Source organism: Thamnophis sirtalis, unplaced genomic scaffold (genome assembly GCF_051295495.1).
Source record: "Thamnophis sirtalis isolate CommonGarterSnake01/CBP01778 unplaced genomic scaffold, rThaSir2_p1.2 scaffold_10, whole genome shotgun sequence".
Taxonomy (NCBI): Eukaryota; Metazoa; Chordata; class Lepidosauria; order Squamata; family Natricidae; genus Thamnophis; species Thamnophis sirtalis.
Genome location: NW_028261390.1, coordinates 3,494,338 through 3,508,624, shown reverse-complemented (window position 1 = coordinate 3,508,624; position 14,287 = coordinate 3,494,338). Strand labels below are relative to the sequence as shown.

Sequence of the window (14,287 nt, the reverse complement as noted above, 5' to 3'; positions counted from 1 at the left end):
TAAAATCCACAAAGGAAGAAGAAAACAACAACATACCACCCTTCCTGGATATCCTCATCCGCCGAGGAAATGACAGAGAATTCTAGAAAAACAAGTGCTAAACTACCAAAGTAACAAACCTGTGTAGTTTCTTTGTGATTTCTAGCCCTGCCTTAGGCATGAAAACCAACTGGGTGACTTTGGGCCAATCACCAGGAGGAGGTGAGTTCTAGTTCCACTTTAGGCATGAAAGCCAGCTGGGTGACTTTGAGCCAATCACCAGGAGACGGTGAGTTCTAGTCCCACTTTGGGCATGAAAGCCAGCTGGGTGACTTTGAGCCAATCACCAGGAGACGGTGAGTTCTAGTCCCACCTTAGGCATGAAAGCCAGCTGGGTGATTTTGGGCCAATCACCAGGAGACGGTGAGTTCTAGTCCCACCTTAGGCATGAAAGCCATTAATATATATTAATATCTCTGTTGTTTCTATCTGAACTACCCTCTGAATGCACGTAAGGATGTGTTTTCTTGCCGACATTTCATTTCCCAGCTAGATAACATCATCTGTGATAGAAAGAAGTGGAGACAGCAAGCCCCACTCCCTTCTAACACGTGTGTGTGTGTGTGTTTGTGTGCGCATTGTTAAATGGACACATTTGTGCTGAACTAATTGGGATTAGAAACGATGCTTGTGCTCTCTAATTTGTTCAAGTGTGATTGGCTTGAGTTCAAGAAACAGGTGGAGTCATATTTGCAAATCACTCTGGATGGGATCAAACAAGGCCCTCAAGGTGGATCCACCAACCAGCCACATAATATTGAGGAAGGAGGAGGAGGAGGAAGAGGAGGAAGAGAGGAGGGAAAAATAGAAAATGGAGCAGGGGGAGGAAGAGGAGGAGGATGAAGAGAAGGAGTGATGGAAAAGGAGGAAAGGGGGTTAGAAAATGGAGCAGGAGGGAAGGAGGAGGAGAGGAAGTAGAAAATAGAGGAGGAGGAAGAAGGGGAGGAGGAAGAAGTGGAGGAAAAGGGGAAACTAGAAAATGGAGCAGAAGGGGGGAGAGGAGGAGGATGAAGAGGAGAAGGAGTGATGGAAAAGGAAGAAGGGGAGGTAGAAAATGGAGGAAATGGAGGAGGGGAAGAAGAAGGAGGGATGGAGGAGTAGGAGTAGAAGAGGATGTAGAAAATAGAGGAGGGGGAGGAAGAAGAGAAGGAGGAAGAGAAGGAGGAGGAGGGGGAACTAGAAAATGGGGCAGGAGGAGGGAAAGGGATGGAGGAGGAAGTGGAAGTAGAAAATGGAGCAGTAGGAAGGAGAGGAGGAGGAGAGAGAGGAGGAAGAGGAGAAGGAGTGATGGAAGAGGAGGAAGGGGAAATAGGAAATGGAGCAGGAGGGGAAGGAGAAGGAGGGATGGAGGAAGAGGAGAGGAAGTAGAAAATAGAGGAGGAGGAGGAAGAAGAGGAGGAAGAGGAAGAGAAGGGGGAACTAGAAAATGGAGCAGGAGGAGGGGAGGAGGAAGTGGAGGAGGAGGAGCGGAAGAGGAGGAAAGGGAAATAGAAAATGGAGCAGTAGGAAGGAGAGGAGGAGGAGAGAGAGAGGAGGAAGAGGAGAAGGAGTGATGGAAGAGGAGGAAGGGGAAATAGGAAATGGAGCAGGAGGGGAAGGAGAAGGAGGGATGGAGGAAGAGGAGAGGAAGTAGAAAATAGAGGAGGAGGAAGAGGAGGAAGAGGAAGAGGAGGGAGGAACTAGAAAATGGAGCCGGAGGAGGGAAAGGGATGTAGGAGGAAGAAGAGGAAGTAGAAAACGGAGCAGGAGGAGGGAGGAGGAAGTGGAGGAGGAAAAGGAGTGGAAGAGGAGGAAAAGGAAATAGAAAATGGAGCAGTAGGAAGAAGAGGAGGATAAGTGATGGAAAAGGAGGAAGGGGAAATAGGAAATGGAGCAGGAGGGGAAGGAGAAGGAGGGATGGAGGAAGAGGAGGAGGAGAGGAAGTAGAAAATAGAGGAGGAGGAGGAGCTGTCCTGATGCTTCTCGCAATGAATGGTGCCCACATACCAGAAAAGAGTGACCATTGCAACATTTATTGAACTATAGAAGGCACTTACAATACCGGGAGAGAGAGAAAGAAAGAAAAAGAAAGAAAGGAGACGGAGAGAAATCTCTCCCAGAAGGACAGTCGGAAAAGGCCGGACGCGAGGAAGACTCCGCCTCCATCCGAGCAGTAGGAGCCCCCTTTCCTGCTAACAATACAGTACGTGAAAACTAACTACGGTCCACCAACTAGGGGTTAAAATAGCAAAGACTTATTTATTTTGGTGTCATATAAAAAGATAAAAATGTTCTTAGGATCAGCGTTTTTTTTTTAAAAAAAAAAAGAAGGAAGGAAGGAAGTAAGGAAAGAAAAAGGAAAGTTTGGTTTAGTTGCACAACAGGAAAAGGAATGAAAAGTTTAAAAGGTCTTCTGTGGGTCCCGGCATCTCAAGTCTTGCAGGACAGAAGGTCTTGGTACATTTCGGTCAGATGAGCCGCCTCTCTCTGACCCGACAGCAAAGCACCATGGGTAGTGGAGTAGTACTTCCTGTGCGTTGCCTCGCCCGAAAACATCACCTGCTTAGGCTGGAGATTCATCCAGAAAGAAAGAAAGAAAGAAAGAAAGAGAGGAGAGAAGCATCTTAAGAAATGTTTCACAAAACAATAACGCTATTGGGTAGTTCTCGACTTACAACAGTTTGTTCGAACTTACAACGGCACTGAAAAAAGCAAATTAAGGACCGTTTTTCACACTTTACGACCGTCACAGCCTTTCCCCGCGATCACGTGATCAAAATTCAGAGGTTTGGCAACTGACTCGTATTTATGACGGTCGGAGTGCCCCAGAGTCACGCCCCTTTTGCGACTTTCTGACCAGCGAGGAAGCCAGATTCACTTAACAACCGTGTGGCTCACTTAACGGCTGCGGTGGCTCGCTTGACAACTGCGGCGAGGAAAGTCGTAAAATGGGGCCGGACTCCCTTAACCGATGTCTCGCTTAGCAACAGAAATTTCAGAGTCCGTTGTGGTCGTAAGTCGAGGACTACCTGTATTCTATCACATTACTTCACATTGCAAAACAAATTTTTTCCCCGTTACTTTTCAAGAACCAAGAGGACGCTGGGAATAACTTCAGAAAATATTCCTTTGTTCTAGATTCCTCCACAGTGAGAAGAGATGTCAGACGATCCAGGCAGATTTAGTGGTGAAAAAAACAGGCTAGAAACCAGGAGGCTGTGAGTTCGAGTCCTTCCTTAGGCATGAAAGCCAGCTGGGTGACTTTGGGCCAATCACCAGAAGGCTGTGATTTCTAGTCCCGCCTTAGGCATGAAAGCCAGCTGGGTGACTTTGGGCCAATCACCAGGAGGCTGTGAGTTCTAGTCCCGCCTTAGGCATGAAAGCCAGCTGGGTGACTTTGGGCCAATCACCAGGAGGCTGTGAGTTCTAGTCCCGCCTTAGGCATGAAAGCCGGCTGGGTGACTTAAGGGCTACTCACTTTCTCTCAGCCCCACCTACCTCGCAGGGTTGTTGTAGTGGGGAAAATAGCGGGTGGAGGGAGTATTAGGTATGTTTGCTGCCTTGAATTAATTATGTAAAAAGTAATACAGGCAGGATATAAATAAATACATAAGTAAAAATGATGGTATTATGTGTATTTTCTGATATATTGTTAATTTTGTTAATACTTTCACATTTATGCTTTTTTTAATTTATATTTTTATTTTTAGACAGACAAACAAGGCATAAACCATAAAACCATCTTCCATTACATATAGTGTGTCGATTAGTTACAAGGTTTTTGTGCATCATTTCCATACTCATCACCTGCAATTTATATGAATCACATAATATCAAATCGAGTCTGTTTATACATTATTATCATTATACCTCATTTGTTTCACTATCATTATTATTTCTTCATTTTAAATGAGATATACTAAATATTGGGTTCATTTATATTATAACCATTCATTACATCATCTTCAATCTATCCAATAATAATATATCTTTATGTTATATTCAGTATCATTCTATTATTCTTGTATTGATAACATTCGCTAGTATCTTTCATTTCCATGTTTTTTTATCTAACCATTGATAAAATAAACCCCATGTCTTATAAAATTGTTTATCTTCTTGTTCTCTAATTTCAAATGTCAATTTACTCATTTCAGCACATTCCATTATTTTATGAATAACTTCCTCCTGGCATTTCATTTCATCATCCTAAAACCATCCAGTAATATTACGTCTTTATATTATATTCTATATAAAATTGTTTATCTTTGGTTACAAAACTTTTGAGCATCCTCTACATAGTCTTCACTTACAATTTATATAAAATTTCATATTATCAATCTAATATATATATATATATATATATATATATATATATATATATATATATATATATATATATATATGCATTATTATAATTGTTAATCATTTATTTGACTATAACTATTATTACTTCATTTCATGTGTAAAATTCTAAATTTAACTAAATTTAAATTAGTTTTTGTTATAGCATTTCATTACATCATCCTGTATCCTTCCAATAGTAGTGCAATTTTATCTCTTGCCATTTGTAGTATTTGTGTTCTAATTGCTTTCTTGGTAGATCTTATATGGACTTTTCTTGGCAACTTGTTTTTCATTGCATATCTTATAAAGACTCGAAACCCTCCATCTGTTCCTTCCATCAACTTCCCTCTGGTTATCACCGATGCTTCTGCCAAAATTTCTCTCATTACTTTTGCCAATTTTTTCCCCTTTTCGTCTTCTATGTTTTGGAGTCTGAGGTAAAATTCCAATCTGTCAATCTCCCATTTCAATATTCCATTCCTGTCTTTTCCAACCACACTCAATCTGCTGTCAATATCACCAATTTTCTTGCCTCTTTGTTCAGCTTTTTCTTCAAAAACTCTATCCTCAAATTTCATCATCATTTGGTAAATATTCTCAATTTTTTCATCTATTTTTTCTGTTCTTTGTTCAATATTTTCCATTCTTTTCAATGCTCTCTGTTCATACTTGTATTTTTTGAATTTCTTGCATAATCATTTGTAATGTTATTGCCTTTTCTTTTTCATGTTGCGCCATTCCTCCAGATAGTAAACACTGCCACTATATCATCCAAAGCTTTTTTTTTAAATTCCAAACAAGTTCACTGTATTCTTTCAAGTCAAGGCTTTCTTTCCACTCCAATCCAGCTACTGATAGTACCCCAGAGGAGCACCTGTATATACAGTCCATGCTCTTCCCACTATCATTTTCAATAAACAAGCTCAGAAACCTTGAAATGTAGATCAAATGTTCAAAGAAAACAAGAAAAACAATGTTTCCAAGCCTCCAAGCCTCTAAGTGGCAGTGTTACTTCTGTTCCTCTGCTTTTACTCCCCTCTTTATATTCCAAACTTAAGGAGAAAAATTCTTAGATAAAAAAAATTCAATAGAGCGTTGAAAAGAAAAAAAGTGAGAAAGTCTTAATCAATAAGTACTAAAAAAAGAAAAATAGAAGAAAATAAAAACCAGTTCAGTTTAAAAAGTAAAAGGCATTGGTAAAAGTTCCATCCATTAAAAAAAAGTTAAAGAAAGATAACACACTAAGTTTGACTCAGGCTTAATCTCGCTGCTTAACCTCTTCTATCTTCAATTTTAAGTTTACTTTTGATCTTTTTGGGTGTTCTCTAATAATAAAATTTATCTCACCAATTCGACACACTTTCTCTCCTGCTTTTCTTCCATTCTGGAGCTGTCCCAATTTTCAGCAGCTTCAATGGCTGCTTCTCTGTGGCTGGAAAAAGGGCTTCTCCTGGATCTACCAGGGACCTTGTGCTGTCCCTGGGATCAGCAGAATGTGCCCTTCTCTATCACTGTCTCTACGGGACTGTTTAGGTCCAAAGGGACCGTCCAGCAGCAGAGATATCGACGGCGATCTTGGAGCTCCAAGATCGCACGTCGTATCATCGTAACGTCAGCTTCCCCCCCTCCATTTATGCTTTTATGGCCTTGTAAGATGCCCAAAATCACTTTGGATACTGAAATGAGCAGCATCAAATTTAATAAATAACATTCTAAGAGAAGGAGGATGAAGAGGAGGACGACTGTGGGGTCCCTGGTGCTCTCTGAGCTTAGTTGTTTTCTTCCAGACATATTATTATCCAACTAGGCAATGTCATCAGTGCTATAAGGGAGTGGGGTTTGCTGGGAGGAGGAGGAGGAGGAGGAGGAGGAGGAGGAGGAGGAGGAGGAGGAGGAGGAGGAGGAGGAGGAGGTGGAGGAGGAGGAGGAGGAGGGAGGAGGAGGAGGAAAAAGACTGGGGGGTGTTTGGTTCTCTCAGAGCTTGGTTGTTTTCTTGCAGATGTTTCATGACCCAACTAGGTAACACCATCAGCACTAGCGGTGCTAATACCTACCACTGTTTTGGAACTCTCTGTGTAAGGCAAGGGTTTCGCAAGTTTCTCCACATCTGCTCCGCTCGACCCAACTTGTGTGTAGGAGTAAGAGCCACGGAAATAAGGGTTGCTACCCCAAGAGGATCGAAGGATCCGCCGAGGTTTCGGAATGTCTGGATTCCCTAAAGCGGAAATGGAGATTGTGGGTTAGCTGTTAAAAAAATAAAAAACCTCAATTTTGAACCCTAAATGTAAGATTTTTCTTGGCCTTGATTTTCCAGCAGGAAGATATTCGCTCCACCTTGAATGAATCTCTACTATTACCGTATTTCCCCCAAAATAAGACCTAACCGGAAATTAAAAGTAAGAACTATCCAGAAATAAGGACGCAGTGTCTCAGTGGCTAAGATGCTGAGCTTGTCGATCAGAAAGGTCGGCAGTTCAGCAGTTCGAATCCCTAGCGCCGCAGTGAGCTCCCGTTATTGTCCCAGCTTCTGCCAACCTAGCAGTTTGAAAGCACGTAAAAAATGCAAGTAGAAAAATAGGAACCACCTTTGGTGGGAAGGTAACAGCGTTCCGTGCGCCTTGGCCATTTAGTCATGCCGGCCACATGACCACAGAGACTTCTTCGGACAGTGCTGGCTCTTCAGCTTTGAAACAGAGATGAGCATCGCGCCCTAGAGTTGGGAACGATTGGCACATATGTGCGAGGGGAGCCTTTACCTGGGAATTAAGCGCTAGCATGATTTCTCAGGATGCTCATAATATAAGCCCCAGTTAAGATTGTCAGCCAGACGGACGCATTTAGTCCCGTATTTCCCCCGAAAATAAGACCTAACTGGAAAATAAGCCCTAATGCATCTTTTGAGGGGGGGAATTAATATAAGACCCGGTCTTATTTTAATAAAGGCCATTCTGAATCCAGTATTAGCCAAGTAATGCAGGTGTAAGGAAGACCAAGGGCACAGAACAGAGAAAATAGAATAATAGGGTTGGAAGGTACCTTGGAGGTCTTCTAGTCCAACCCCCACTTCAAGCAGGAAACCCTACACTAGATAAAAGGAGCACCCACAACTTCTAGAGGCAAGTCATTCCACTGGTTTATTGTTTTCACTGTCAGAAAAATTTCTAGGTTGCTTCTCTCCTTGATTAGTTTCCACCCGTTGCTTCTTGTCCTGCCTTCGAGTGCTTTGGAGAATAGCTTGACCTCCTCTTCTTTGGGGCAGCCACTCAAATATTGGAATCCTGCTATCATGTCACCCAGCGGTGGAATTCCAAATCTATTCCTACCAGTTCCATGAGAGAGTGCTTTGTGTGCGCAGCGCTGAACGACTGCCCTCAGTGTCAGCGCTGGTGAGCTGAGCTGTTGTTTAGCTCAACTGAGGCGCGTGAATCAGCTGAGGTAAAAAAACAAGGGAATATAGGACAGGGAACAGTGAGGGCGGGAGGGCAGGGCCAGCCAGAGGTGGTATTTGCCGGTTCTCCAAACTACCGTATTTTTCGGAGTATAAGACACTCCTAAGTATAAGACGCACCTAGCTTTTGGGGAGGAAAACAAGGGGGAAAAATCTGCCTCCCAGCAATTTGCCTCCTTGCAACAAACAGCAAACAGTACAGACAATATACACTGTATTGTTACATTTCAGACTATACTTGTACAGATGCTGTTAAAATTGATGTGGCTTTTCTGGAAGTATATCTTATTCTCTGCTGTTTAAAAGAAGATTACAATAGCCCTGGGCTTCTTCAGATCAAGCATTTATTTTAAAAAGCTTCTTCACTTTGTTAAGCTGCCTAGAACAATAATAAAGCAATAATAAAAAATAAGTCTAATAATCAGAACATTCTATAGGCTTTTATAGTTATTGACTTGCCTCCTTGCAGCAAACAGCAAACAGCCTGATTAACACAAGAAAAAAAATCTGCTTCTGCCTCCCAGCAATTTGCCTCGTGGAGGAAACAGCAAGTTTCACTTTCAGTTTAAGCGGGCCTCTTGATCATCAGCTGTTTCAGGCTGCAGGGATTGCCATAGCCTATTGCAACCCCCGCGAACTCCATTTTCCCTGTTTGCTGCAAGGAGGTAAATTGCTGGGAGGCAGAGACGGAAGGGTGGGGGACGGTGGGTGGGTGGGGCTACATTCAGTGTATAAGACGCACCCAAATTTTCCCTCTCTTTTGGGTGGGGGGGAAGGTGCGTCTTATACTCCGGAAAATACGGTACTCAAAATTTCCACTACCAGTACGGCAGAACCGGTCAGAACCGGCTGAATTCCACCTCTGATGTCACCATTAGTACTTCTTTTCATTAACTTCATGATATTGTTGGATTCAGAAGACCAGATTGCTGGCAAAGTTTAACCTGGGGCACTACAAGCAGTTCTTTTTTTACAACAGTTTGTTTAGTGACTGTTCGAAGTTCCAACGCCATTGAAAAATGTGACCGATGCGGCAGCCCCGTGGTCCCATGATCAAAATTCAGACCCTTGGCAACTGACTCACATTTACGACGGTTGCAGTGTCCCGGGGTCATGGGATCCCCTTTTGCGGCCTTCTGACAAAAGGGGAGCCCGATTCACTTAACAACCGTGTTCCTAACTTCACAACTGCAGTGATTCACTTAACAACCGTGGCAAGAAAGAGCGTAAAAGGGGGGCAAAAACTCACTTAACAAACGCCTCGCTTTACAACAGAAATGTTGGGCTCCATTGGGGGTCGTATGTCAAGGTCCATCTGTATTTATTTAAAGAAAAGATTATTCTAGCAACTCTGACATTTTTGTGGTAGAGATCTGGGTCAAAGCAGAGTACTTAAACATCAAGAGGAATCTGGTGCCAAAACAGTTAAGTAAATATTATGAAAAAGTATCACAAAAGCCTTGTGATGACGGTGGCAGAGTTATCTAGCCATTTATTCACGGTCATGCCCAGGTCAAAGGGAAAAAAAATAATATGCAGGATAAACAAGCCAAAACAATTCTCCTAAAACTGGTTTTTCTGCTTGGGGGAAAGCGGCTGCCACCAGTTTTCAAACGGAAAACGCAAATTAGACAGATTAGCAGAAAGTGCGTCTCAACAGCCTGACTTAGGCGTAGGCTGTGACTCCCTCATATTTCTATTCTGCAAAGACAAGCACTGTCTGTAATGTTGGCAAATCACTTGAAAGCTAGCTGGCATTCCCAAACCAGGTTTAAGAAATTACTGGGGGAGGAGATAAGGACGAGACATCAAGCAGTACATTCGGGAAATTTGGTTTGACGTATTTAATGAGCATTGAACAGTAAGGATTGTTATTTAAAGACAATTAAGGGTCAGCTAAGTTAAGATAGGGAAAAATGGAGGGGGAACATGAAATATACTTATAATGGAAAATTATTGAGATTGTAAAAACAGAACTATAAATTTGGGGTGTGTAATGATGTATAACTGTATAAATATATTGATGAGAATAGCAATAGCAATAGCAGTTAGACTTATATACCGCTTCATAGGGCTTTCAGCCCTCTCTAAGCGGTTTTAGAGAATCAGCATATCGCCCCCACAGTCTGGGTCCTCATTTCACCCACCTCGGAAGGATGGAAGGCTGAGTCAACCTTGAACTGGTGAGATTTGAACCGCCGAACTACAGATAGCAGTCAGCTGAAGTGGCCTGCAGTACTGCACTCTAACCACTGCGCCACCTCGGCTGGGAATCATAACTAGGTCTACATCCAGGGCAAAAATAGGTTTGGGGGGGGGGGGTTTAAAATATAATTACTATATATGTATACTTTTTTTCTCTTTCAAAAAAGGAGGTGGAGGATATATGTTAGAATTAAATATGTATATTGAAAAGGAATTATAAATACCATCAACATAAAACAGAGCTTGCTGAGAAATACACCAAGTAAATGAGATGAAGAGTGCGAAGGAGAGGAGAGAGGTAAGGGAAGAAGAGAGGGATAAGAGGGAGGGCGAGGAAGAGGAGAAGAGAAAGAAGGAGTGGAGGAGGAGAGAGGAAGGGGAAGTAGAGAAGAGAAGGATAACAGAGGGAAAAAAGGAGGTAGGGAAGAGCAAGAGAGAGGGAGAAGAATAGGGTATAAATACGGTGTACGGGGAGCCGAACAGCCAATAATTGTTTTGGGGGGTTGATGGTAAGACGAATTGATGTAAACATTTAACAATATAATATAATATTGGTTATGTAACAGTATGTATGTGGTTATTTGTTATGAAAATGAAAAAAATAAATAACATTTTGAAAAAAAGAAGTATGCTGGCCAGCGGTGTCAAACTCAAGGCCCACAGGCTATATCCGGACCCACCCACCTTTACCTTGGTCCCATCATAAATGGGATTCGACCAGGGGTGGGATTCTACCAGTTCGGACCGATTTGGGTGAACCGGTACCTCCAACGATCAGGTGGGTGCGCCAGCCAGCCACTGCGCTACTGACCCATATCTTCTCTGCTGATCCACGTGGATTGCCGCGTCTCAACGGTGTTACTTTCCCAGCAGTATCGCAAAAGGTAAGTATTCTTAAAACTGCGCCCGCGCGCAATCCCCGAACCGGTTGTTAAACCGGCAGGATTCCACCGCAGGACGTGACTCCTTCAACAATGAGGAAGTTCTGCATGGAACTCCTTGGAAGCACCTACGTCTGCCTTGGTTCCACCATAAATGAGACGGGAGTCCTCCCGCAAGGTTTTCGTTCTTCATGAGACTCCTTGGAACTATCTAGCTAGACCTTGGTACCATCATAAATGTGGCCCCTCCCACAATAATGAAATTCTGCCTGGACTCCTTAGAAGCATCTACATTTCTCTTGCTCCCACCATGAATGAGATGTGACTCCTCCCACAACATTTAGGTTCTGCACCAGTGGTGGGTTCTGGATCCCGGTGCAACCGGTACGGTGCAACGGGACCCAGCGTCCACCACATGAACACGCGCAGCACACGCGCACATACGTCCTTACCTCCTGCGATGCCTCCGCGACACTCCAACTGCTCAGCGGAGCGTTGCACAGGTGACGTACACTCTATGTGCATGTGCGGAAGTGCCGAAGAGCTCAAATACAGGTAAGGAGGGCGGGAGGGCCCTCTGGAGCACCATGCCGGAACAATACCTGATGCTCCTGGCAGGCACCGGTACCTCATACCGGGGCGTACCACCTGCAACCTACCAATGTTCTGCACGAGACTCCTTGGAAGTACTTACCTTTATCTTGATCCCATCCATAAATGGGATGCGACTCCTTCAACAATGATGAAAGTTCTGAACGGAACGTCTTGGAAGCACCTACCGCTGCCTTGGTCCCACCATAAATGGGATGTTGCTCCTCCCATAATGATGAGGTTCTGCATAGGACTCTTTGGAAGCACCTACCTTTATCTCGGGGGTGGGATTGAAATGTTTTAGCAACCGGTTCACTGTCCCGGGGGGGGGGGGGGGGGGCGTTGACTACTCACCCTCCTCCCAGGGGGGCGTTTTCACCCTCTCTAGGTTCCGGACCTCCGGGAGGTCAAAAACAGCCTCTCCTGGACTCCGCCCTCTGGAGGCCGGAAACGGACGCGTTTCCAGACTGCCAGAACGTCCGGTAGCGCAGGCCTTGTACTTACCTAGCATGATGAATGGGCTATGTGGAGACTCCTGGAAGGGGTGGGGCTGGGCAGGGTGGCCCATCCTTGCAACAACCAGTTCGGTGAACCAGATGCAAAATTAGCATCCGGTTCACCCGAACCGGTACGAACCGGCTGAATCCTACCCCTGCTTTATCTTGGTCCCACCATAAATGGATGTGGCTCCTCCCACAATGATGAACCACTGCAGGAGACTCCTTGGAAGCACCACCTAAGCCTTGGCCCCAGGCCTGATCTCAGCTCCGCACTGTGATGGAAATTCAGGGAGAGTCACCACTGGGGCGTGCGCTACCCATCATTGCTTCATTCTCCACCCCCACCTTCTAGATTATGGTTCTCAACTTGTGGGTCGGGACCCCTTTGGGGGTCGAATGACCCATTCACAGGGGTCGCCTAAGACCATCGGAAAACACATATTTTTGCAAAAAATACAGAAAACGTAAAATAATTTTATGATTGGGGGTCACCACAACATGAGGAACTGTATTAAAGGACCGTGGCATTAGGAAGGTTGAGACCCACTGTTCTAGATCCACCTTTTAGATCCCAAAAGGAAGGACCACTAACCTGTAAATTTGCGGAGCATCTCCGTACAGATCTCGGCGACCGTTTCGTCGTCGTACTTCTCCATGATGAGGGCCTCCTCGCCGCAGATCCAGCCACTCAAGACGTGGCCGTAACGCTCTGGCGGGTAGAGGACATCAAAGCTGCAGATCTTCTTGTACCACAGCTCCTCCGGATAGGTGAGGCTCTCAGCTTCCGCTTCATCTTCCCAAACGAACTGAATGCTGTTGCATTCGGGGCTCCAGAAGGGGGCCTCAAATTCCAGGAAGATCTTATCGGTGGTGCTGATGCCCAGCTTCTGAATGGCCAGCACTTTCTCGTCGGGCAACGACGGGTAGAACATCTCCTCGTGGCGCTTCTTCAGGACCCCCAAAGAGACGGTCACAATCACGTGGTCCGCCAAGATGAACTCGCAGTCTTCGCACTCCACTAGGACGCTGTACCCCGCGTTCTCCTCCAGGTGCTCCTCGTTGTGGTCGGCCACTCGCTCGATCTCCTTGCTGATGGACTGGTTCCAGTGGATGCATTTGACCGGCTTGTTCAGGTGGATGACCGTCTCTGGGATGGCGCGGGAGAGGATCTCCACAATCTTCATGAAGCCGCAAGGGATGATGTGATGGGCTCCGGGGATCTCGGTCCACTCCCCAAATTCGCTGAGAGAGACTTCATCCATGCTGTGAGAGCTGCTCTCACAACTTTCCACCTGCTCCAGGAAAAACGGAAGACGATATTCCCATTAGGAACAATTGAGTCGTCATCTGCACCTCTATAACTGTCTGGTTTGGTTCTGCAACCCAACAAGACAGACGGAGACTTCAGAGGATAATTAGAACTGCAGAAAAACCAATTACTACCAACCTGCCTTCCATTGAGGACCTGTCCACTGCAGGAGTCAAAAAAAGGCCCGTGAAAATATCTACAGACCCCTCACATCCTAGACATAAATTGTTCCAATTCCTACCCTCACAACGACACTATAGAGCACTGCACAACAACAACTAGACACTAGGACAGTTTTTTTCCCAAACGCCATCACTCTGCTCAACAAATAATTCCCTCACCAGTGTCAAACTATTCACTAAGGCTGCATTAGTATTAGTCTTCTCATCGTTCCTCTCACCCATCTTCTCCCACTTTAACTGTCTGGTTTGGTTCTGCAACCCAACAAGACAGACACAGACTTCAATGGATAATTAGAACTGCAGAAAAAAACAATTACTGCCAACCTGCCTTCCATTGAGGACCTGTACAATGCACGAGTCAAAAAATATTTACAGACCCCTCACATCCTGGACATAAATTGTCTCAACTCCTACCCTCAAAACGACGCTATAGGACACTGCACACCAAGACAACTAGACACAAGGACAGTTTTTTCCCCGAACGCCATCACTCTGCTAAACAAATAATTCCCTGACCACTGTCAAACCATTCACTAAGGCTGCATTACTATTACTATTAATCTTCTCATCGTTCCTATCTCCCATCTCCTCCCACTTATGACTGCAGGACTGTAACTTTGTTGATTGTATCCTTACGATTTATATGGATATTGATTGTTTCCTGATTGATTATTTGTACCCTATGACTTCCTGAGAAAGAGGAACTGGTCCAAAGTCACCCAGCTGGCTTCACAGCTGGAAAAAAAAAAGACCAGACCTCACCATCTCCCAACTTCTGATACCATGCATTCATTCACTACTAGCTG

The 14,287-nt window shown here is 44.5% G+C and overlaps 1 protein-coding gene across 7 annotated transcripts in view; it reads right to left on the bottom strand.

The window, feature by feature from the left end:
* Positions 1–2,340: 2,340 nt before the first annotated feature.
* The window catches only part of SMOX (spermine oxidase), a 44,180-nt gene continuing 32,233 nt past the window's right edge, over positions 2,341–14,287 (bottom strand). For 4 of the 7 annotated variants that reach the window (XM_087723943.1, XM_087723942.1, XM_087723946.1 and 1 more), the window contains exons 5-7: positions 12,583–13,285; positions 6,420–6,580; positions 2,341–2,586 (exon numbers count right to left, since the gene is read on the bottom strand). In XM_087723943.1, coding sequence (XP_087580069.1) covers positions 2,449–2,586; positions 6,420–6,580; positions 12,583–13,285 — 1,002 coding nt within the window. In that variant the 3' untranslated portion in view covers positions 2,341–2,448. Of the gene's footprint in view, positions 2,587–6,419; positions 6,581–9,062; positions 9,129–12,582; positions 13,286–14,287 lie in introns of those variants that run through there. The other 3 variants (XM_087723947.1, XR_015697842.1, XM_087723948.1) reach the window with 3 other exon arrangements.